Raw genomic sequence first — 23,071 nt, forward strand, 5'->3', positions numbered from 1 at the left:
TATTTTAGTATTTAAGTTACTGTCTTTCCAGTTTTACCTGAACATACTGAGAGATATTAGGACCTAGTGTTTGTTTAAATTTTAGCTATTTTGGAATGTTATTTATTTAAAAATTGTGTCTGAATTTTATCTGTTGTTACTCAAATTTTATGTATTGTAAACCGTTACGATGGTATGTCCTAGTGACGGTATAGAAAACGCAATAAATAAATAAATAAATAAAATAAATTCCACCACATCTTCTGGGAGGGAGGCAATAATGGCAATACAATTCAAAAAAGCGTGGGATAAGCACAGAGGATCCCTAGTTTGCAAGAGGGTGAAGATGAAGCGCTGAGAGAGCCTACACAGAGCAGCAGTTACATCCTTAAAATCGTGTTTGCCAACCCTCTCCTGGAGGCATCCCTAGCCTTTCAGGATTACCCCAATGAATATGCATGGGGCAGGTTTGCAGACGCTGCTTCTCCAGCGCTCAGTGGGCCATTGATCTGACCCAGCAGCGCATTTCTTATGAAAGGTTGGAAGGGGGGAGCTGATGTCAGGTTTCATACGGAAATTTGCAGCGGTATCTACCTAAGGCAGACAAATTGCTGCTGGGCAGACTGGATGTGCCATGTTGGTCTTTATCTGCTGTCATGCACAATGTTACTGAATTGTTAAAGGATTGGCACTGTTCTAAAATAAATGCAAAGAAGTCAGAAAGTTGATTTATGGATGTCTCAGCAGTCCTAACTGAGCTTCCTTTTAGGCTGCTATGAAATTACAAATGGTTTTCTCTGAAGACATAAGGCCTGCCATACTGGGTCAGACCAAAGACCCATCAAGCCCAGTATCCTGTTTCCTACAGTGGCCAATCCAACTCACAAGTACCTGGCAGGATCCCAAGGGGTAGACAAATTCCAAGCTGCTTATCCCAAGAATAAGCAGTGGATTTCTGCAACTCCACCTTAATAATGGTTTATGGACTTTTCCTCCAGGAACGTGTCCAAACCTTTTTTTTTTTAAACGCAGCTATGCTAATAGCTTTCATCACATCCTCTGGCAACAAATTCCAGAGCTTAATTTTGTGTTGAGTAAACAAATATTTTCTCTTATTAGTTTTAAATGTTTTCACCCAGTAACTTCATAAATGGAGATTTATATTATTTACATTAGAAACTCTCCTTTAGTTTTCACTTTTAGTCTGCCTTTAATTTGGGGAGAAGCCTACCTTGACCTTGTTTTATGAAAAATGGAAGCACACTAAAACCCAGATTAAAAATGAATGGCTGTTGTTCTTTCCGGTTCTTTTTTTTCAATATTGGCATTTCTGTGGTACAATACTGCTTCTGTTTTTTTTTTGGTTTTTTTTTCTGAGAAGGAACTGCATGTTGTAAATTTTGCCCAGACTAGAAGACTTTAAGTAAAAAGAGATGTGCAGCTTTTTAAGCAGGTATAATTTATGAATGTTGCTTACTTAAAATGAACAAAAACTTTTGTTTTGATGCAGGGAGAAATGAAGCAACTGTGCTGGTCACCAAGGTGCCTTAGGGCTTTGCTATAAGTGGGGAATAGAAAAAAAAAAAAACCCACCACATCCAGAGCACAAAGCAAGAGCATAGCTAGCAAGAAGAATAAAACAGGGGAAATAATATTATTAATAAAATTAAAAATATTTGGTAGCCCTGAATTAAAAATTCATTGTATCACCCCCGTGCATGCTGTGCTGGCCTCGCTATTTGTTGCCAGTATGACATCCAAGACTGAATAATTGTGGTTGCTTTTCTGATTTCAGTTTTAACACTGTTAGCTTTTTTTTTTTCCTTAGTGAGATTCTGCTCCTTATGGGTTGCATGACTGCAAAAGGCTTTTTTTTTTTCTCCCTCTCTTGTTAATGCAATTTACTTGTATTTTATCCACTGTATATGAGGCACCTCTTAATTATTATGGACTGTTGCTACAGCTTTTTCTGACCTTCACATCGGGTCCTATCTGTGCCGATCCAAATACATTGTTTTAATGATTTCTCCCTCCCTCCCCCCCACCCTGCATGCATCCACACAAGCGTGCGCGCACCCGAAATTCAAGGCGAGCTTTGATGTGGCTTTAGCTGCCTCGATCGTCTGGCCGCATCTCAGAGATGTGTCACCTATGCCGGGAGGGAATAGGGAAATCACGTTTTGAATGGTAATGATAACATACTAATCACTTCCTTGCTTTGAAGATGGAAGCGAGATATTCTGTCAGCATCCCTGGCTGCTGGAGCTCCGAGGCACTGGTCTAGGTGTATTAGCTTAAGTGTTGCATGTCAATACAGCTTGCATCTCCTAGATCCATAGGGGCTCATTAGAGCAAGGGTAGATCATTGCGCGAGACAGCTACTCAGATATAATGTGTGTGGCACCTTCTTTTTCTCTCTCTCTCTCTCTTTTTTTTTTTTTTATTACTAGAAAGCATTTCTTCAATTTTAAATGACATCTGTCAACATGACAAAGTTTTAAGAGTTGTTTGACAGCTTCTCAAACTGTTTGTGGGAAAGAATAGGCTGTGTTTTATTTATTGTGCTTCAGTTTATATGTCTTTTGACAGTCTGAATAGAAGCTCAGAATCACTACTCTTAAATCAAAAAAGAAAGATACAATTCAGCTGTTTCCCCACTCGGAAGTCACTGTACTGAGCGAGGATATAGCATATTTGAGTAGTGGTGTTTTGTTGGTCTATATGTGTGTATGCATATATCTGTGTATATCTATACTCACAAACACGCATGCATACATACATGCGTGTTGAGAATGGCTTTTTAATAGACCTGGAAATCTCTCTGGCACTCTGTATGTACTGAAAATTCAGAAACGCATCTTGCTCTTTACTGATCTTACTTTGAATGTGGATGTATAATCAAACTATGCGCTGTAGTATCAGAAATCTCTTGAATTAAAAATGCTGCCGTTGAGAGAGGTCAGCAAAATGGTTGAACACAACCGGCAAACCATAGTGTTAGTAGTTGCATATTTGCACCTCGCCGAGAATGGCTCCCAAAGCTCGTGCTTGGCCACCTTAAGGCTCTGTCCATTTTGTGCTCCTTTGCACTGAAAGGAAGGCAGATGCCCCTCTAAATACAATAAGCCCCTAGATAAATGCCGCCTAGAGACACAAGGCACATTGGGCATATGAAAGCATGACTAATTTAAAGGAAAATGGGAATATTGTAGACCAGCGTCCAATATATATATTATATATATATATATCATAAATCTGTTTTTCTTTTTTCTTTTTCTTTTCCAGAGGGCACATCTGCTCGATAACACAGAGAGGCTGGAAAGGTCGTCTCGGAGACTAGAGGCCGGCTACCAAATAGCCGTGGAAACCGGTAAGGATTCTGAGAGCGAGCAAATTGTCTTGCTTATGCACAGCAGTCTGCACAGCACATGACATTTCAGGGAAACTTCAAAGGAGAAGCGGAGACAGCAGCCCGAGATGTGGTTTACATATCGGGGAGACAATTGGGAGCTTATTTGTGCATGGCTTTTTTTTTTTATTTTAAGTTAAAAGGCATGCCATCTACTGAAAACAGTTCCTGAGGTTTAAAAGTATACATCTGAAAAGAAAGGAGAAACTTTGTCTAAATTCTACATTGGTCTTACTATGCGGCTACATGTTGTCAGTTTACCCGCTGGCGAGGATTGCTAGCAAATGCTGAGGGCTCCACCTGTTTTCTTGTTGGTTTATGGTGCATTTTTTAAAATATTAATTATTACATATACTAATTAGGAATTTCATAAACATGGTACCACCACCACCACCACCACAATATAAATCTGCATGCCATACATGGAAAATTAGCTTCTTGGCTAGTTGCCACCCAATTTGAAAATGGCTCAGTTAATCTGCATTTTCTCTTTTTTTTGATTTGTCAACGAGGAACCAAAAGGCAAACTTCAGTGAGTGTCTGGCACAGGAAAATGAATTGAAATTAGGAGGCGTGGGCTTAATTCCCTGTTGAAGGCAGTGGCTGCAACTGCTTAATTGGTTCTTTCTGTAATTCTGCGACTGGTTATGCATGCAGTAATTGCTGGGTAGCTGAGGTTCTGAAAGAACAGCAGCAATAATTAGTCTTCCCAATTGTAATCTGTCTGAAGAAATAAGCTTAAAGTTCCACATAATGGTTCTTATATCAGAGAGCGTACCTAGGTTTGGAAATATGTTTGTGTTCTGTGGAAGCCAATTAATGGGCGCCGTTCGTTTTTCTCATTTAGTTCTGGCCACTCACTGCCCCCATGGTGTGGTATGCTAATGAGTCCAGCCTCTTTGGCTCTCACGGTGTTAGAAATGGCTCCCTATTCCTTGCTGTGCTGGAGGTATGGAGGCGGTGGCCTTGTGTTTCGAGCAGAGGGCTGAGAACCAGGGCAGCCAGGGTTCTGAATCCCCTGTTTCTCCCCCCGACACTTCTCGTGACCTTGAACAAGCCACTTTGCCCTCTGTTGCCTCACATATCAGTGTAGCCTGGGGAAAGGGACTTTCTTACTGTACCTGAAATGTAACTCGCCTTGAGCACAGGTTTGGAAAGGTGATTAACGAAATCCAAACCTTACAGAGGATTTTTAGTTAATGACGTGGTACAAATAAGCACCATGACCCTGTTTATTAGCCAGGAAAAGGTTCTTTTCCCCTCAGAATTTCACCAGTAAGTTATATGAAGAGAGATACGTGTCGATCAAAGTAAGTAGCCGTTTGACTCTGTCCCCATTGTCCCTTCATTAGTTCATTACTTGGTTTTCACCATCAAAAGCCAAGGTAAGCTCAGCTGTTTGGGAGAACTATAAGCTTAGCTCTTCTCCCAGTTTTGTATTCAAGTGACCTCCTTCTTCCTCTTTATTTTTTCTTACTTTGAATCCAGTTTTCAAAGGTGGCCTTGCAAGTTTCCAGCAATCATTTCAACTTTCTGATGTCAAAGTTAAAAAAAAAAAAAAAAAAAAAATACAAGCCTTGTATCTGACGGGAAATATCATGGCGGCTTTCTAATTTGTAAGGTTGGCCTGATAGGAGGAAAAAGAATTTTTGCTGAAGCAATTGTAAGTGAGGAGGAGAATAAAATATTTAGACCCCCATGCTGAGGAGGATTTAGAAAAGTTTCCAGGTGTTGCAGGACTGTGCTGGGCGCTCAGGGCGATTCTTGGATCATGTACGCAAACGAGCCCTACTTTCTAATTAGCAGCTTGTCAATTTGTGGTTTATGTGCGTGGCCTAGCCTATCTTTTCATCCAGCCCTTTCAGCCAAGGAGATTTTGGTTGCATGTTCTGGATCCTAAAGACAGGGAGCACACAGAGGGTGACATGTTAGTTGGCAAATGACTTCCAAGAGGTGCGTGGGGAGTGCATTGGGACCTAATGAGGAAGTACTTTCCTGATGTCCTTTTTTCAGGTTTCCTTGCTAGATCAAGGAAGTAAATTTATTTTTTTTCTGACCCAGCTCATTCAGAAAGATTTCTTCCGGATCCGTCCGGTTAGAGTTACTTTTTCTATCTGGTGCTTATTGGCCTTTTTGTTTCGTTTTTCCTAATTGTTTCTACCCCTTTCATTTTCTTCTAATGTTGACCAGTAATGTGCTATAATATAGGTGTTTCTTGTTTTGATGGTTATTATATGCAGTTTTCTTTTTATAGTTTATTTTTGCTTGGTGGTCATGTATATGATGTAAATGCTAATAAAAATTAAGTAATAAAAGAAAAAAAAAAAAGAGAGAGATGTACTTCCCAACAACTGCATAAGAGCCTGGACCCTTAAAGAATAAGCATGTGCACCATGAAATGTACTAAGTCTGCTGGGCCTCTGCACTGCTCTTCCTTGAATGTAATGGCAGGCACCGGCGTTCTTTTAATGTTTAGGTAAAGTGCCTTTGACGTTTCCTGTGAGGTCCCAGGTAAACTCCATTTGCATGTGGTAGATACAAGCTCAGGTTGGCTTAGTAATAATTTACACTTGCTAGATCACACAGTAGTAAAAGGGAGTTTTAGTTTTGCCTTACACCAATTTTAATAAATCATTTAACAGGAAAAAAGGACATCTCTACATTGAATATGTTAAGACACATTTTTTTGGATGGGGCAGGGTCTGTAATAAAAGTTGAAAACCAGCGTTAAAACCTCTTGGTATATTTGGTTTCCTGCTCCAAAATAAAGGTTACTTAAGAAATGGCACTTTATCTTAAAGCAGATGTTATTAGATTCCCTTTTTGACTCATACCACCTAAGTTTTTTCTTTTTTTTTTTAAATCCCAGTATTGTATCAAAGAAACATAAATATAGCACTTGCTAAATGTGCTCTCCCCTTCCCCCACAACTACTGTCGTCATGATCTGAAAACCTTCACATTTCCCTCCGCAATATTTGAAATATTCTGCTTGTGTGATTGCGCAATCTTGATTTCCTGATATGATCATTTCTTCAGAAAGTATACTCATTGGAGCTGACCGTATTCTATGGAGAGATATAATACATGCGTATCTGTTGTCATTTAAAACCGATGCATGTCAGGAGGTCAGTATTGTTTGTAGAGAGAGAATAATCTGGTGAGGTGCTGTGTGGTGTGCTCACTGGGAGATAAGCTTGTACACTTCTTTTAAAGTAACCATAGGGGCACATATCATCCATGGTAAAGCAATTTACAGCAACTCCAACCAGGCAGCATTTCTTGGCCCACTATGGCACTTCAGCAACCAAAGAAATGTGCTTTTGCAACTGGTCATTCATATGCTTACTTAATTGTCTCTAAAACTGGAAGGCTAAGTAACTGAACATTTCTGAACTTCATAGGTAACTTGCATTCTACTCTTGAGATCTTGGAAACTAAGACCAATGCATAACAGACCTTTTAAACCAATTGAAGAAAGAAGGAAACCTTCAATATGAATGACGCTCAACATCTTGAGGTGCTCTGATGCTTTTCATCTGGCTGGGCAAAGTTGTGTAGCTAAGTTTGACTCCCTGCTCTCTGTCCAATGCCAGATTGACCAATGAGGACTATTAGAATTGATTTGGTCACTCATTTTCATCAGCAGCTGACTTGTGTGCACCCACTTTCAGATAAGTTATTATTCTGTCTGCAGCTCAGAGAAGTTAGGAAGAGGTAAAGTAAGTAATAGAGACACAGGAGATATGAGAGGTGAATACTATAGGTGAACCTTTTTTAAACGCAGTTACACTTTTTATAGCTTTCATCATATCCTCTGGCAACGAATTCCAGAGCCTAGTCATGCATTGAGTACAAAAAATATTTTCTCTTATTAGTTTTAAAAGTATCGCCTAGTAATTTCATTGTATGTCCTGTAGTCTTTGAACTCTTTGAAAGGTTAAACAATTGATTGTTTACTTGTTCCATTCCACTCATTATTTAATAGACGTCTATCATATATTCCCTTAGCCGTCTCTTCTCCAAGCTGAAGAGTCCTAACCTCTTTAGCCTTTCCTCATAGGGGATTCGTTCTATCCCCTTTATCATTTTGGTTGCCCTTCTCTGTACCTTTTCTAATTCTGCTATATCTTTTTTTGAGATCTGGTGACCAGAACTGCACTCAATACTCAAGATGAGACATTATGATATTCTCTGTTCTATTTTCCATTCCTTTCCTAATAATTCCTAGCATTCTATTTATTCCTTTCCTAATAATTCCTAGCATTCTATTTGCTTTCTTGGTTGCTGCTCCAAACTGGGCAGAAGATTTGAACATATCGATGATGAAGCCTAGATTCTTTTCCCTGAGTGGTGATTCCTAATGTTGAATGTATAGCTATAATTGGGTTACTCTTCCCTAAGTGCAATCACTTTGCACTTGGCTGCATTAAATTTCATTTGCCCTTTGCTCGTCCACTCTCCCAGTTGCAAATTTGATCACCTCACTCGTTTCCATTTCCAGGTCATTTATAAATAAGTTAAAAAGCATTGGTCCCAGAACAGATCCTTGGGGCACTCCACTATTCATCTTTCACCATAGAAAAAATTAAACGTTTAGACCTACTTTCTGTGTTCTATCTTTTAACCAGTTACCAATCTACAATAGGATGCTGCCCCATCACATGACTTTTCATTTCCTTTTTCATTTCTTTATAGAGGTGCAACCACTAGAACATAGCTTGGGAACTAAGAACACAATAATTTCCCATACTGAATCTGACTGAGGGTATCCTGTTTCCAATAGTGACCAAAATGAAGAGAGGGTGGCTTGCAGGAATGTCGGCTACTACCTGGAGATAATACCCTTATTCAATAAACATACACACGGTTAATGTGACTCCAACATTGTTCTATGCTTCAATGACAAGAGGAAATGTGGAAAAAAGGATTTGCATTCAAAAAAAGAGGGGAGTAGCTTGCTTGATACGGCGGTTACTACCCCAAACCAAATAAGCCTGATACTTCACTTTCAATGCATATCCAGCATAGTAGCTCTCTGCTTCAACAGCAGGAGGAATGAAGAAAAGAAGATTTATATTCAGACAACCAACAAGGACTGAATTACATAGTCTGGGTAAACAAATAAGCATGGGTGTAGCTTGCTTGTTACAGTGGTTACTACCCTGAATCAATTAAGCCTGATACTTCACTTGAAATACATATGCAGCGCAGCTCACTGCTTCAACGGCAGGGGAGGAATGAAGAAAAGTGGATTTATATTCAGAAAACCAACAAGGACTGAATTGCACAGGCTGGAATAAGCGTGGAAGTAACTTGCTTATTGCGGCAGTTACTACCCCAACCAATTAAACTAGATATTTCACTTAGATGCAGTTCCAACATTGCTCTCTACATTAATGGCGGGGGTGGAAGGGAAATAGAACCAAAAGGTTAATAAGGGCCAAGAGTAACAGATAAGTATGAGAAAAAAATCAAGAGCAAAAGCTTGCTCGGAAGACTGGATGGGTCGTTTTGGTCGTCTTCTGCCGTCATTTCTATGTTTCTATGTTACAAGTACCTGGTAAGAACCTAAGGGGTAGATAGATATCATGCTGCTAATGCCTAGAGATAAAGAGTGGCTATTCCCCAAGTCTACTTGGTTAATAACAGTTTATTGACTTGTCCTCTAAGAACTTGTCCATACCTGGAAGCTAAATACCAAATTACAGTACTACTGTTGACCCTTAGCAGGTAACTTTGACTCCCTGTATGTAAAGTTAAGTGTGGAAGTTTTTCAGAAAATAAACTTTGGGCCTAATTCACTGCAAACTCTAGTGGCAGAGGCAGACCTAGATATTATAACTATCAAGGAGTTCCATGAATAGTATATGGTCAAACCCATAATAATCTCTTTAGAAAGTATAGGGATGACAGAAAAGAAGGCAGATTAGTTCTTTGTATAAAAACTTAAACAATTGAAATATAGGCAACTTGAGTTAAGGAGGATGCACTGTGGGCTATATTAAAAGGGGGAGATTACGCTTTCATCTACACTAGTGTAGTCCTCATATCTCTGACACAGGTGGAAGAACTGGACAGAGCTTTATTTATTTATTTTTATTTATGAACTTTTATTTACCAACGTTAGTAAAACACATCATGCCAGTTTACAATGAACTGAAAAGAACGGAAAATTACAATGAAGGGGGAAAGGGGGGCAGGCTAGAAAAAGGAGGAGGCAGGGAAGGGAACGAGAGAGATTAAGAGGAGAAATACTAGGAACGCAGAAAGGAAAAACAATTGAAAACCAGATTAAGTAGTTATAAAAAAAAAACTGCAATTGTCGTATCCCAGTATAGAGGATAGATAATTCAAACTATGAGAACAATTGAAGGCTATATACAATGAAGGCTGTGTACAGCCTTCATTGTATCTAGCCAGACATCCAAAAGGTGGGGGTGAAAAGGAAAGTATTGTTGGTGGAAGATCTTAACTTGCCAGGTATAAATTGGCGTATATCATCTGTGGTATCAGAATAAGAGAGTTCCTGGACTCCTTTCAAGGGGCTGTCTTCATATAAATGATGAACACTAAGAGGGAAGGGTGATACTGGACCTGGTATTTACAGTTTTTAAGAAAGTGTTGCCAAAGTCCAGGTCAGTGCCCACCTGAGCACCAGTGATCATAAGACACACAAGTCAAAGTCCTGGATTAAAAATATGGTAAAACAAGGAGTACCTCAAAGAAGCGCTGGCAGAGTGGGAAGATGTCCGTGAGGTCGAAGAACAATGAGCTAAACTAAAAGGAATTATTGAAAGGGCAACAGATCTTCAAGAAAGTAAATAAGAGGAAGAAGAAACTGATATGGTTTTCAAAAGAGATGGCTAAAAACATAAGTGCAGAAATATTAGCATTCAAAACATATATTGATCTCTGAAAGAAGAGCATGGGGAAGAATATCGCTCAACTGGAAAAAGTAAGATGGAAAAAAATAGCTAAAGAGAGAAAGCAAGGTGATGGGACTTTTTCAGATGTTAATGAAAGGGAGAAGGGCAGAGATGGAATTATAAGATTGAGAGGATAAGAGAAATCTGTGAAAGGAAAACACAGACATGCTAAAGAATTCACTGAAGGAGGGATTGGAGAAGGACTGCCAATTGTTGGTCAGGGTAGATGGCAGCATAATTTATAGAAGATAGTGTGCGGAATAAGAAAACTAAAAGTGGACAAAGCCAAGGGGCAGACAGAATACATCTTAGGATATTAAAGAATGTCAGAAAGATTCTGTGGGTCCACTGAGGGACCGGTTTAGTAGATCTTTTGGAGATAGGACTGGTTCATCAAACCTGAGAAGGGAAAAGGGTGGACATTTCAGACCATTTAGTTGGACTTCAGTGTGGCAAAATTTGATTCACTAGCCTTTCCCCTCTGAGGCAGTATAACCTTACCAGAGGAAAATCATATCGGACAAATCTGATTGATTGTTTTTCTTTGAGTGGGTGTCCAGAGGATTAGCTTGGGAGTGTCCCTGAATGTAGCATACGTGAATTTCAGCTAAGATTTTAATATGGTCTTGCATAGAAGTTTCATAAATAATCTGAATAGTCTAGGAATGGAATATAATGTGGTGACCTGGATTAGAAGTTGATTAAGAGATAGATGACAGAGTAGAGTGCCTCAGGTATCGGACATGTGGTCGGTTAGTGGAGGATTTAAGAGGGATGACACTAACATTTGCGATAGCGTATATGCACCTGAGGGAGCAGATAGAATGAGAAACGTCTGAGTAGTGAGCAAATGCTAAGCAGCTAAGTTTCAGTACTAAAAAAAATGCAGAGGTATGCGTTTGGAGTGCAGAAATCCATGGGAGCACCGCACAGTGAGTTGTGAGATACTGATGTCCACAAAGCAGGAGAAAGGAGCTCTGGCAGCCTTTGCCAGCCCATGCACACTTAGCCTTTCAAGGCTGGTCCTAAGCCTGACCATGGTATGCAATCAGCGGCATTAGTAACACGTCAGCATGAGGCCTGTGAGCCAGTGCAAGGTCACAGGCCTTGCAGAAGCCCCGATCTCGCCTCATGCAAGACTCTGTGTGTGTATGCTGGCTCCTAGGCTCCACATTGCCTTCCACTATTAATGCTGCTGCTTTTGGAGCCTGAAGAGCACTGCCTTTTCAGGAACCTGTGACCCCCCCATTTGGGGTTCCCGGCCCACAGTTTGGGAAGCCCTGCCGTAGACACTGAATGGAAGGAAAACCTTAGCAAATCAGGCCTTTCGCAATCATGCATGTGTGCGTATATCGAAAAATCCTAAAAAAATGACAGCAAAATAGAAAAAAACGAAGCAAAACGGGAAAACTGCAGAAAATGAGGCCTAACAAAAAAACGGGGGAATACCTTACCCCCCAATTCTCCAACCTAAAAATCAATTCATGATCAAATTAAATTCAAAATAGAAGTTTAAATTAGGTTCAAAAAAGGATTCAAAAGCGGTGTACATTACATCCACCTTACCTGCAAACAGCAGGTAAGGTGGATGTAATGTGTTATGAAAAATATTCCAAAAAACATTTTCTTAAGTTTGTTTTCTTTTTCTTTTTTTTTTTTTTTGAGCTATCAATCGTGAATAGTTCACCTAAATAAAGAATTGTGATAACTCCCCCCTGTGTGATTAAAATAAACTGAAGTGCCCAGTTCTCAACATTCAAATTGCTGTTTTAAAAACAGTTCAATGCAAAAGCCAGTGATATAGAAAGGCTGCTCTCCACACACAGAGTCACCCTAAACTTTTCCATCATCACTCATCAAAAGTTTACCACTGCACTAGGCACACTTAGGGAATAATTGCTAGCTAAATCTGCCTTTTTCTATTTGAGTTTTACTGATGTAGACAGTCTGTCTAACACATCTCACTGAGTGCACTAAAATCTTTGGTTTTAATGACTTGTTTGCACTAAAGAAACAAATGGCTTAGGGACAAAAATTGCTAGTTTCTAGTGACTTCTGCAGTTCAAAAGATGTGAATCTTTGGGCCTTTCTGAAATCTGCCAGTTTTAAACAGTGCTGCTCTGGGATGATTGTTCCTGTGCTCACGGCCAGCCTTAGTTCTGCCTGTACCCTGTTTAAGCACTGAAAACAGAGGGCCCAATATTCAAAGTGCATTCAGCCCTGTTTAGCTGGATAAGCGGCACTTATGGCGCTAAGTAGCAGCCGTCGAATATGCGCCTATGTTCAGCGGTTTGCTGCTTAGCTGCACGAGTCCCTTATACAGCCAAAAGTTTACACGTACAAAACGTGGGTGGCGTGAGTTAATCGTACAACTTATACGGCTAGCTACCCATGTTCAGAGTTAGCTGCATAAGTATACATGTATGTTTAGACGCGCCATAGAGCAGATCTGAACTTAGCTAGGTAGACTTATCTGGCTCAGTGCGTATATATTCGTGTATGTGTAGCAGGTTCGTCGTGCCACTGAATATATATCGTAAGTTAGCCGGATACATTCTAACCGGCTAAGTTACTTACACGGCCAGCTTTGCATATCTTCCCCAGCATCTTTCCATAGGGGTGTGAGTCTCCCCGGAATGCTGCTGTGGATAGTGCTCTGCTGTCCCTGGCTGGAGAGGAGGGGGCGGTGCCCCTTAGGGTCTTATCATTTCATTTCATTTGTATTCCACCTTTCAGCCAATTCAAAGCAATTTACGTTCAGGTACTGTAGGTATTTCCCTGTTCCCAGAAGGCTAGCAATCTAAACCCTAGATTTCTCAAAATGCTATATCTATAGCAGAAATAGCGCCTGCGATAAAAAGGGGGCGTGGCTAGGCTAATTTCCTTGCTCCTGCATCGCATAGGTAATTTCTGCAAGGTGCGATAAATGTATTGCACCTGCGCTAATTTTCACTTCAGGCGAAAATTAGCGCAGGTGCGATTAATCTACCATGGAGGTGTTAACAGCAAAATGGGGGGGGGGGGTTTGGGGGGGGGGAAGAGAGAGAGACCTTTATACCACTGTACGAGGGGGCACTTTTAATTCAGTGTGTGGGTTTGGGGGGGCTATTTTACATACACAGGAGGAATGAACAGCAAAGTTGACATCACTGAAGATTTTGAATCAATGAAAGATACAGAGGAGTTGATTTGATTTGTACAATGTACTCTCTACCTAGCTGGCGTTAAGGCCCTGACACAAAGTGATAAATAATCCTGTACGTTTGTATCTGAGGCAATGGAGGGTGAAGTGAGATTTGAACTCTGGTTTTCCTTGTTTGTAGCTCACTGCTCTAACCCCTAGACTACTCTTCCCTATGTGTCCCTGTGGGAGGGAGAGTAGCCTCTGGAGCACTGCACTCGGCAGTGTTTCTTCAAAGCTGCCACTGTGCCCCTGATTCAGCAGTGCACTTTTATACTGTACATTTCATATACCCCTAAACAGGGCTGGTGCAGAAGTATTAGGCGCCCTAGGAGAATCTTACAGCCTGGCGTCTCCTATCACGCCCTCACAACACACAGTTAAAAATATGCATTTATAATAGGTTTACTATGAAAAAGGACATTCAAAGTAGAGTCTTCTGAGGTAAAAATATCACTTACAACATGTATATTATATTTTCATGCACTACTGTGGTGCCAACCCCCAAAAAATCAACAAAATAGATACTTGGAACTCATATGGTATTAGGTCTGTTAGAATGCATGCTGGGTCCTCAGAAAGCCATGAGTAAACAGAATTGCAATTTAATAAACCTCCCATACCAAAGCAGCACTAACTATCAGCACTCAAACAGTAACAACCCTACCTAATAAAAGGCAACACTACAAATATTAGACCAGGCCCTAAAACACTAATACACCTCCTATTAGGGAAACAGAATAAACTAAGCTGCTATAGAAGATCCTTACACAAGAGGTACATGCTGACAGAATAACTCAGCTCTGTCACATGTGCAGAACACAAACAGACTCTTAGCAAATAAAGAAAAGAGACCATAGAGAGAGATTTGCATATAATGAAGACAGTGCAGGCAAATCTCTCTCGTGCGTATTCATTGTGGATCTCTTGAAAACCAGGCCAGCTAGTGGCTTTTGTGGACCGGAGTTAGCCACTTCTAGGAAGCCCAGTGATTCCTACAGCTGACCCTCTTGGCTCAAACAAGCGAGATAACTGGATACAGCAAAGAAAGACTGAAAATAAAAATTACCAGCAGACTTTACACAAATGGCGATGACAGGGGGTTCGTTTGAAGAATTTAGTGATGTTTGCCTTATGACTTGCATGTAGGATTGAGTTTGAGTCTTGCTTTTGCTTCTCTTCCTTAAACTGTTTTCTGGTTTACACACACAGTCCCGGTTTCCTGCAGCAAGACCTGGAAAATACTGTGGCAAAGTTTCTGAAATGTTGTGGCACATTTGCAAAGAATTGCATATTAAATATTGAACATTTGTATTTTACTTTATAAAGTTGTCTGACATTTCTTGTGTCCCCATATTTTTTTTTTTGTTTTATTGGGAAAAGAGAATCTTAGTGATGGTTGCTAGGAAGGGAATAGAGAATGGGGTAGGGGAGCAGATCAAGGGGATGGGGAGAACTCTGAAGAGAGAAATAGAGAAAAGGATCTCACAGAGGGGGCAGAGGGATAGGAGATGATGAGAGGATGGATCCCCTTACATCCTTCTTGACAATCTCACGCACACTCCTCCTCTCTCCATCCCCCTCCAGTCCCCCTCACCCTCTCATCCACACACACACACACACACACACACACACTGCCCCCACTCCCTCCCTCACCCCACAGCCCATTCCTCTCTCTTTCACAGGCGCACACATTTGTTTATTACACTCAATATTGTCTCGAACCCAAAATTCGCTTGGCGTGCGCACACACACACACCCCTTCCATATTAATCCTCCCTTCCCCAATCCTGATCCAGCAGTGATCAGCCCTTCAGGCTGCTTCCTCTTCTGTGCGAGCTGGTGTGCAACACTTTGAGCAGCAAGAAATAGCTTTAGTGGCCTGCTGTACTGGAAGTGGAAGGGAGCTGAGGTGTCTGCAATGGGGCGGGGGAGGGGGGCGGAGAAGATGATGCCCTGCCTCTCTCCTCCCCTTCCCTGCTCTGGTATCTTGCATGGAGAAGAAGGAATTCTGTGGGAAGGGCCAGATTTTGCAGCCCTCCCCGGGGTCATGAAATCGTAGGAGACCAGAGATACTGATCTTTTATCTATGTATGAGAGAAACCTGGTTGATGAAGGGCGAAACTTTGCTTAGTCCAAGTTTGTCCAAAAATGTGATTACTATACTGAGAGTAAAGCTTGATGCAGTATTGCCCGAGTGACCAAATCTCTTCCACTATTAGGAATTCTTCATCAAATAAGACCTTTCCTTGATAGAAAAATTTGAATCCCCCTTTTTAATTTCCAGTCATTTAGATTATTGTAACGCTTTTTACCAATGGTATACCATAAAATTGCTTAGGTGCCTTCAGCTGGCGCAGAACACTGCTGCCAGATTGCTTTTTGGGGCAAAAAAGACTGACTCAGACTCTTCAGTCTTGTATAGGCTCCATTGGTTACCTTTTGTTCCAAGCAGGGGTCCCCAGACTTGATCCTGGAACGGCCACAAGCCCGTCAGGTTTTCAGGATTTCTGCAATGGATGTGCATGAGATGCATTTGCCTACAATGGAGACACTACATGCATATAGACATCATGCATGTTCATTGTGGATTTCCTGCAAACCTGACTGGGTTTCAGCCCTCCAGGATCAAGTTTGGGGACCTCTGGTATACAGGATAAAATTTAAGATTTTAGTATACAAAGCCTTACATGGGGGTACCCCCAGTATATTGCAAATCTATTACTACCTTACAAAGTATCTTGTACTTTTTAAGGTCATCCCAGAAGGATTTGCTAATTATTCCTTCTCTTATGATATAAAGATTGGATTAAATGTAATCAGATGATGGGCACTTTGGGACATCAATTTTGGGGGTGTTCTAGTATCAGCTTATTTTGGTGGCAAGTGACATCCTGTGTTCAAAAGATTACAAATGTAGAATTGCCATGTCACCCACATGTTCTGCTTTTTGATAATTTAAGTGGTTTGGCGAGAGGATAAAAGTTGTGAGGGGCGGGTAGGGGAATAAGGAGTTTGGCCTGTTTTATGTTTAGTGCATGACTACAAACTAACGGGCAGATCCAACCGTTGAGATCGATCCTCTGTGTTTATTATATAGTCATTGCTGTTATGTTTGAAAAACGAATAAAAACAGATTTAAACATAAAGAGTGGAGCAAACTTGAAGATCTGCCTTCTGTTTTGCTGCTCTTTTCTTGTGGAATACCCTTTGTTTAGCCTTTTGGAATGAGAAAAATGACTTAAAATTAAAAAAAAATAAATCTGAAAGCCTGCTTATTCAATTAGGCTTACAGTGAAGTTTAAATTTACATTTTCAGCAACTACTTTTTGGGATTTATTTAATACTTCGTGAAGTTAAATTTTCATTCTTAGCTTGTATTTTTTTATGATTGGTTGTTTTATAATCATTTACTATTTTGTCATTTTGTTTTATTAATTTTAACCTTAATTATCTTATATGGTTTTGTTGATGAATATCTTTGAAAATGATGTACTTTTTTCTTAATTATGTATTTTTTTTCCATTAATAAGCAAGACTGACTTAGCCATGACTTGTGTGACATTATCTGGGAGCACAGAACAGACCTCTGTCCCCAAGCTAGTACAATGTTTGCTCTATTGAGCATATGCGGGAATTCCTGCACGGGCGTTGCTTCTTGAGCCACCAAAGTCTTTTTTTCATCCGAGCACCAGCATGGACGTGCTCGGATGATCTCTCTCTGTTTTTTCTTGTTATAACTAATTTTTCTGTCTAAAAAGTTGACTTGATGCCACAGCAGCCCCCATACAGCAGTTTTCAGTGCTACCTTTCAAAAAAAAAAAAAAAAAGGGAAGAAGATGAGAAAATATTTATCCTCACAATGTCAGGAAGTGAAAAAGCCACAATAAGTGGGTTTTAAGGATTGTATTTGTGAAAGAAAATGTCCAGAACAAATGGACATGAGCCTTGCTACTTTTATCTTGGTCCTGCCCATAACCAGGCTAATTGTTATAATTGTAGATGGATGTCCCCACGTACACAGAGAGCAAGGGTCTACAAAATGAAGGAACTGCTTAAGGCTTGCAGAAACCAAAGTTGGTCCTCATCCCAAAGCATAGCCTTGTTTGCTTTGCCAAGAAGAGAATTGAGCAGGAACTCCTCCAAAATATTCGGCAGAGCAGACCGAATCTTTGGTCTTGAGTAAAGCCAGCCAGCATGCATCAAAGAGGTAAAAGGGCCACCCTGAGGTCCACTTAGAGTACTCTGTATAAAAAAAAAAAAAGGTGTTTGAGTGCGCCGGCACTATTAACGCTTGGAGTGGTACCAGCTCCGTCGACACATGGAGAACAGTGCCATTAAATTAAGTTTATGGTGCTGCCCACACATAAGTCTTCCATGCTCTGAGCCTTGGAACTTCGTTCCTTTGCCTTCAGAAGCATTGATGCATCATGCAACTCTCTACTTCTCAACTTACCTCTAAACACCATTCAACCTCTACAAATCCTGCAGAATGCAGCTGCAAGAATCCTCTCAGGTGCCAAAAAGCATGACCACATCACCCCAACCCTTATCACTTCATTGGCTGCCAATAAAATACAGGATCGAATATAAAGTCCTTTCCATCCTACATAAAATTATATATTAAGAACAGAAAAATTGGCTAAGCCCCTACATTCACCTTCATACACCAAGTAGAAACCTGAGGTCAGCAAATAAAGGTCTCCTAAAAACACCACCAACGCACTCAAATCAACTCACCTCTACTCAAAATAGAGCGACATCCCTTGGTAGCCCAAAACTTTGGAACTCCCTCCCAACTAAACTCAGAATTCAGGAAAACCTAAAAACATTTAAAAAAGTTAAAAACTTGGTTGTTCAACAAAGCATACCAAACCACCCAAAGAATCAACTAAACATCACCGCCCTCCAACACAACCTCATGATCAATTGAAAATCATCTCATCTATGCTTTACTAAAATAAGAAAGAACTCATTGATCCTAAGCATGATTTTTTACTACTAAGCCTAATAACATGTTTGTTTTTACATCCCTTATCAACCCCCTCTATCCCTTTAACCTATATCCTGATTTTTTGATGGCGTTACTTTGACGTTTCGAATGACGGTATATAAAACTCATTAAATAAAATAAATATTTCCCCACACATCTGTATGCAGGCCAAATCAGTCTCTGCCTCCATCAATTACCATAACAATCTCACCAAAGAAATTACTAGACCAAAGACTGCAACTTGAAACAGATCTCATTTGCTTTCTAGTGCCTCTCATTTCTAACCAACCACCAATTCAAATTTTACAGAGGCTGGAAGATGTACCGGTTCTTGCTTCTGAAGAGGATTTTCTACTACCTACACCAGCCACTTGACCAAGTAGTGGAGTTAGTGAAGAATTTCTTTAACTCTTAGGACAAGGAGAGTATTGTTCGATCTCTCTTTTTCAGATATCAACTTTACTCCCACAAGGAGTTCCACTATCTCCAGTTCATATGGATAAACCATCAGAGCCACAACAAGGAGTTTCTAGCCCATGTCTTTCACCTAGCCATTCAGAAGAAGTCCAACAGGAAAACATCACTCTGAGGCAATCAAGGATACTTCTTCAGTCTTCATTTTCATCATTAGGGTCCTGGATTAGCATTCCCTCACTCCTGGGCTCCAGAGAGGTTTCAATAGCAATACCCTCTGATCCCCTTCCAGAACATTCATCTTCCCTAGAAGATCTCTTCTATTCCAGAATTCTGGACAAGTTGGGAAAAGCCCTCAGATTAAATGTCTGATTAATTGTGCAAGGCCATTACACAATTATTTTGGGTCTCCTCCCAGTTCTTGAAACACCAGCGGACCCAGCAGCTCTTCTGATCCATCAATTCCTGCAAGAATTACAAATGTCAGAAAATCCTGTTACCTGCACCACAGTGGCAAGGAAATTTGACCTTAAATGTTAAGTGGAAATCACCAGGGTTTGCAAATGTACAGCTGCCCCATCAATCAGTGTTGGTAGAATCAGCTTTAAAGAAAGGGAAGAAAACAAGGATATACTCAAATATACCACCAGGAAAGGATCTCAGGCTGCTAGACAGTTTTGGCAAAAAGATGTTCAAAGCTCCATGCTATATGCAAGGATTTCTACCCATTAATTCTAAATAGTACAATACTTATATGATTGTATACAAGAACTGAAAACTTCTCTTCCAGCCATAGAAACTGGAATTGTAAAACCTCAACCAATTTTGGATGCTGAAGAATGTATCTTATTCGTTCCATCCATGAGGCGTTTGATACCATCACTTGTTCCTTTTCAGCCTCCATCAGAGTGCACTGCATGGCCTGGTTGAGAGCCAATAACCTTCACGATGATGTCCAGGGAAAGTTGTTAGATGTTCCGTTTCCTCAAGGAACAGAGTAAAACAGGAGAAGGTATACAGTTCACTGTCCACAATTTTGTGCTGTTCACAGAAAGCATTTATTAACAAAAATGTTGTCCTCAGGGACATCTTCTGAGAGAAGTACAGTGAAATGGTGGTGCAAATTAAAGAACGAAATGTAATGGGCGAGTCCCTTTTGGTGGGACCAGAACAACAGTTTTCCATAAGGTATTCTTACTACACTTATAAAAGACCATATTTCTAGAGATGCTGCTTCCGACGATTCCACTGTTACCGGATGCCATCTCTATTTCTTCAACAAAGTTCCATCTTGTCCCGTAAAGTGGAACTGTCATCAACCCAAAGCCGTGCAACAAGTCCATCCAAAACCTGCACAAAGTTTTTGACCACCTTCCAAACCCAGCAACCAACCTCTCCCGTAGGAAGGAAAATTCAGTACTGCCTGGGGTAGGGGCACAAGATCATGAAAGATTACCAGATTCTCAAGGTCATGGAGTCTGGATACTGCTTATGTTTCTCCCGGCTTCCGACATTCCTTTATTGTTCAGCCTTCAATCTGGATCCTCTCACTTGACGCAGCTCCGCCTGGAGGTGCAGTTGCTTCTCAACCAGCTGACAATAGAACAATTATTTCCCATCTATTTGGCCAAGAGTTCTTCTCCTACTACTTCCTTATACCCAAAAAAGCTGGGGGGAATGAAACCCATCCTGGGTTTAAGAAGCCTGCAAAGCACATACTTTAGGAGAAATTCAAAATGAATTCCCTTTACACAGTCCTTCCCTTCATCCAGAGAGGGGAAGTGGATGTGTGCTTTGGATCTCAAAGGATGTTTATGTTCATATTCCCAACTCTCCCATTGGCAATACCTGCATTTTGTAATGAATTCCTCCCACTATCATTACAAAGTGCTCCCCTTTGGCTTGTCATCATCATCAAGAGTTTTCATAAAGTGTCTTGCTATAGAAGAAGCATATCTATGACAAAAAGGCATTCAAGTCTTCCCTTACCTGGATGACTGGTAGGTGACAGCAAATTACCACAAAAGTATGTGGGCCTCCATACAAACCATTCAGCTCCTGCAGTCCCTGGGATTCCTAATAAATTTTGAAAATAAACTATAATTCCCTCTCAGAGAATCAAATTCATTGAAGCATGGATACATTCTTTGGAGGAAAGCACATTCCTTCTCTCAGATCACGTGAGTACTCACAGGCGAATTGTATACAAATTGCTACACACATCTGTCCACAGCCAGAGACGTGATGGTTGTTCTGGCCCACATGGTGCCAGCGATCCAAGAAGTTCCTCTAACCTGCATTTATATATAGCATCTCCAGTGGGGTCTTCGGTCAGCTGACTCAACCTTTTGACTAAAAAGATACAGTTTTCAACAGACATGATATGGGAACTACACTAGTTGCTACAGTCTACCATTCTTAAAGATAGCATAATGTTATGTTTCAACCCTCACCAAGTAACATTGATCGATCAATCAAGTTAAAAATCAATATCCTGGAATTGAGAGTAATCAGATAACTCTTAACCTCTATTTGACTACTCAAGGGGAAGAGCATCCTCAGACATACAACCAAGTCATTATGTTCTACTAAAACAAGCAAGGAGGCACAGGGTCATGGACTCTTTGCCTGAACATGATAAAGATACTGGAATGGACAACCAAACACCAAAACTATTTAATTTGTTGATGGTGCCTCAAGCAGAGTTTTGTAAGAAAAAAAAAATTCACTAGATATTTTTTCGTATTTTTTTTTTTAGTGTATTACATCTGTGTAGTATGGATGTTTACTTGGTGATTGACAACCAAACACCAAGTCATGCTGCAAGTGAACTACTTTCCAGAGATTTCCAAAAGTTAGCAGATCACCTCAGCAAAATTTTTCAACCACACATATGGTCTTTGCAACAATCAATAGCCAACAAGCTGTTCAGTCTATGGGGTCTTCCAGTGATCAACCTATATATATCAGAACAAAACAGAAAACCTTTGCTCTATTCATCCCAGCAATTCAGAATAGTGCAGGATGCTTTTCTGCTTGACTGGAATACAGATCTCATGTATGTTTGTCCACTGATCCCATTAATATCCAGAATGGAGTGAAAAGTGCTCAGAGACTGCGCACTAATAATTTCTGGACTGTCCTTACCAAAGGAAGTTGAGGATGTCGTCGTATCCACAAAAAGCCATCAACGAGGAGAGCCTGCAGCTTTAAATGAAAATGATTTTCTGCATTGTGTCAACTTGGTTCTTTGGACCCGTTCTCATATGAACCCAAAGAGTTAAATATTTGCTATCTTTTCTGCTTCAGGTCTCGGCACTTCATCAGTGAGAGTACATTCCAGCATTATAGCTGTTTGTATTCTCAAATTGATAGGTTTACTATCTCTATTCTTCTGATAGTGTCCAAATTCATGAAAGGTTTGCGGCAGACTAAACCTCTAGTAACAAACCTTGCTGTTCCATGGTATTTAAATGTGGTTTTGGCACAACTAATGAAACCACCGTTTAAATCATTGGAGTCTATTTTCTCAAGTTCATAATATGGAAAGTAATCTTGGTAGCGATAACATCAGCCAGAAAGATTAGTGAACTGAAAGCTCTAGTTTTTTACTTACCCTACCGGCACTTCTTCCACAATAAGGCTGCAACCATTCAAAATTCCTTACAAAAGTAGTATCTTTCCGTATTTAATCAAGCCATTGTGCTCCCTACATTCTTCCTAAGACAACGTACACATAAAGGTGAAAAAGTCCTTGGCTTATTACAAAGGAAGAGCTCAGCCACATCATCAGACTTTGCATCTCTTTGTCTTTTATGATCCTAACAGATTTGGCATAACTGAACATTGTCCATTTGGCTGGCAGACTGTATAGAACATTATTATACCTTAGCAGGCATCCAGATCAGACTCTATTAAGGCTTATCAAATGAGAGCCATGACTGAATCAATATCGCATCCACGAATTGCACCTATTGAAGACTTCTGCAAAGCTGCAATATGGTCATCGATACACTTTTTTACATCTATAAAACCGTGACAGTAAATTCGGTTAAGCAGTTTTGCATAGCCTGTTCACCCAGTAGTTCACTCTCCATGGTAGAATCTGGGTTGTTTTTTCAGTAAATACTCCACTGTGATCCTCAGTTTAGAACTCCCCACATGTCA

General features: G+C 40.4%; 1 protein-coding gene across 3 annotated transcripts in view; it reads left to right on the forward strand.

Annotated features, from left to right (window-relative positions):
* VTI1A (vesicle transport through interaction with t-SNAREs 1A) overlaps nt 1-23,071 on the forward strand; it is an 850,986-nt gene that overhangs the window by 197,734 nt on the left and 630,181 nt on the right. For all 3 annotated transcript variants that reach the window (XM_029610398.1, XM_029610395.1, XM_029610397.1), the window contains exon 5: nt 3,265-3,349. In XM_029610398.1, the coding sequence (XP_029466258.1) occupies nt 3,265-3,349 (85 nt within the window). The remainder of the gene's footprint in view (nt 1-3,264; nt 3,350-23,071) is intronic.

Source organism: Rhinatrema bivittatum, chromosome 7, assembly GCF_901001135.1.
Source record: "Rhinatrema bivittatum chromosome 7, aRhiBiv1.1, whole genome shotgun sequence".
Lineage (NCBI taxonomy): Eukaryota > Metazoa > Chordata > Amphibia > Gymnophiona > Rhinatrematidae > Rhinatrema > Rhinatrema bivittatum.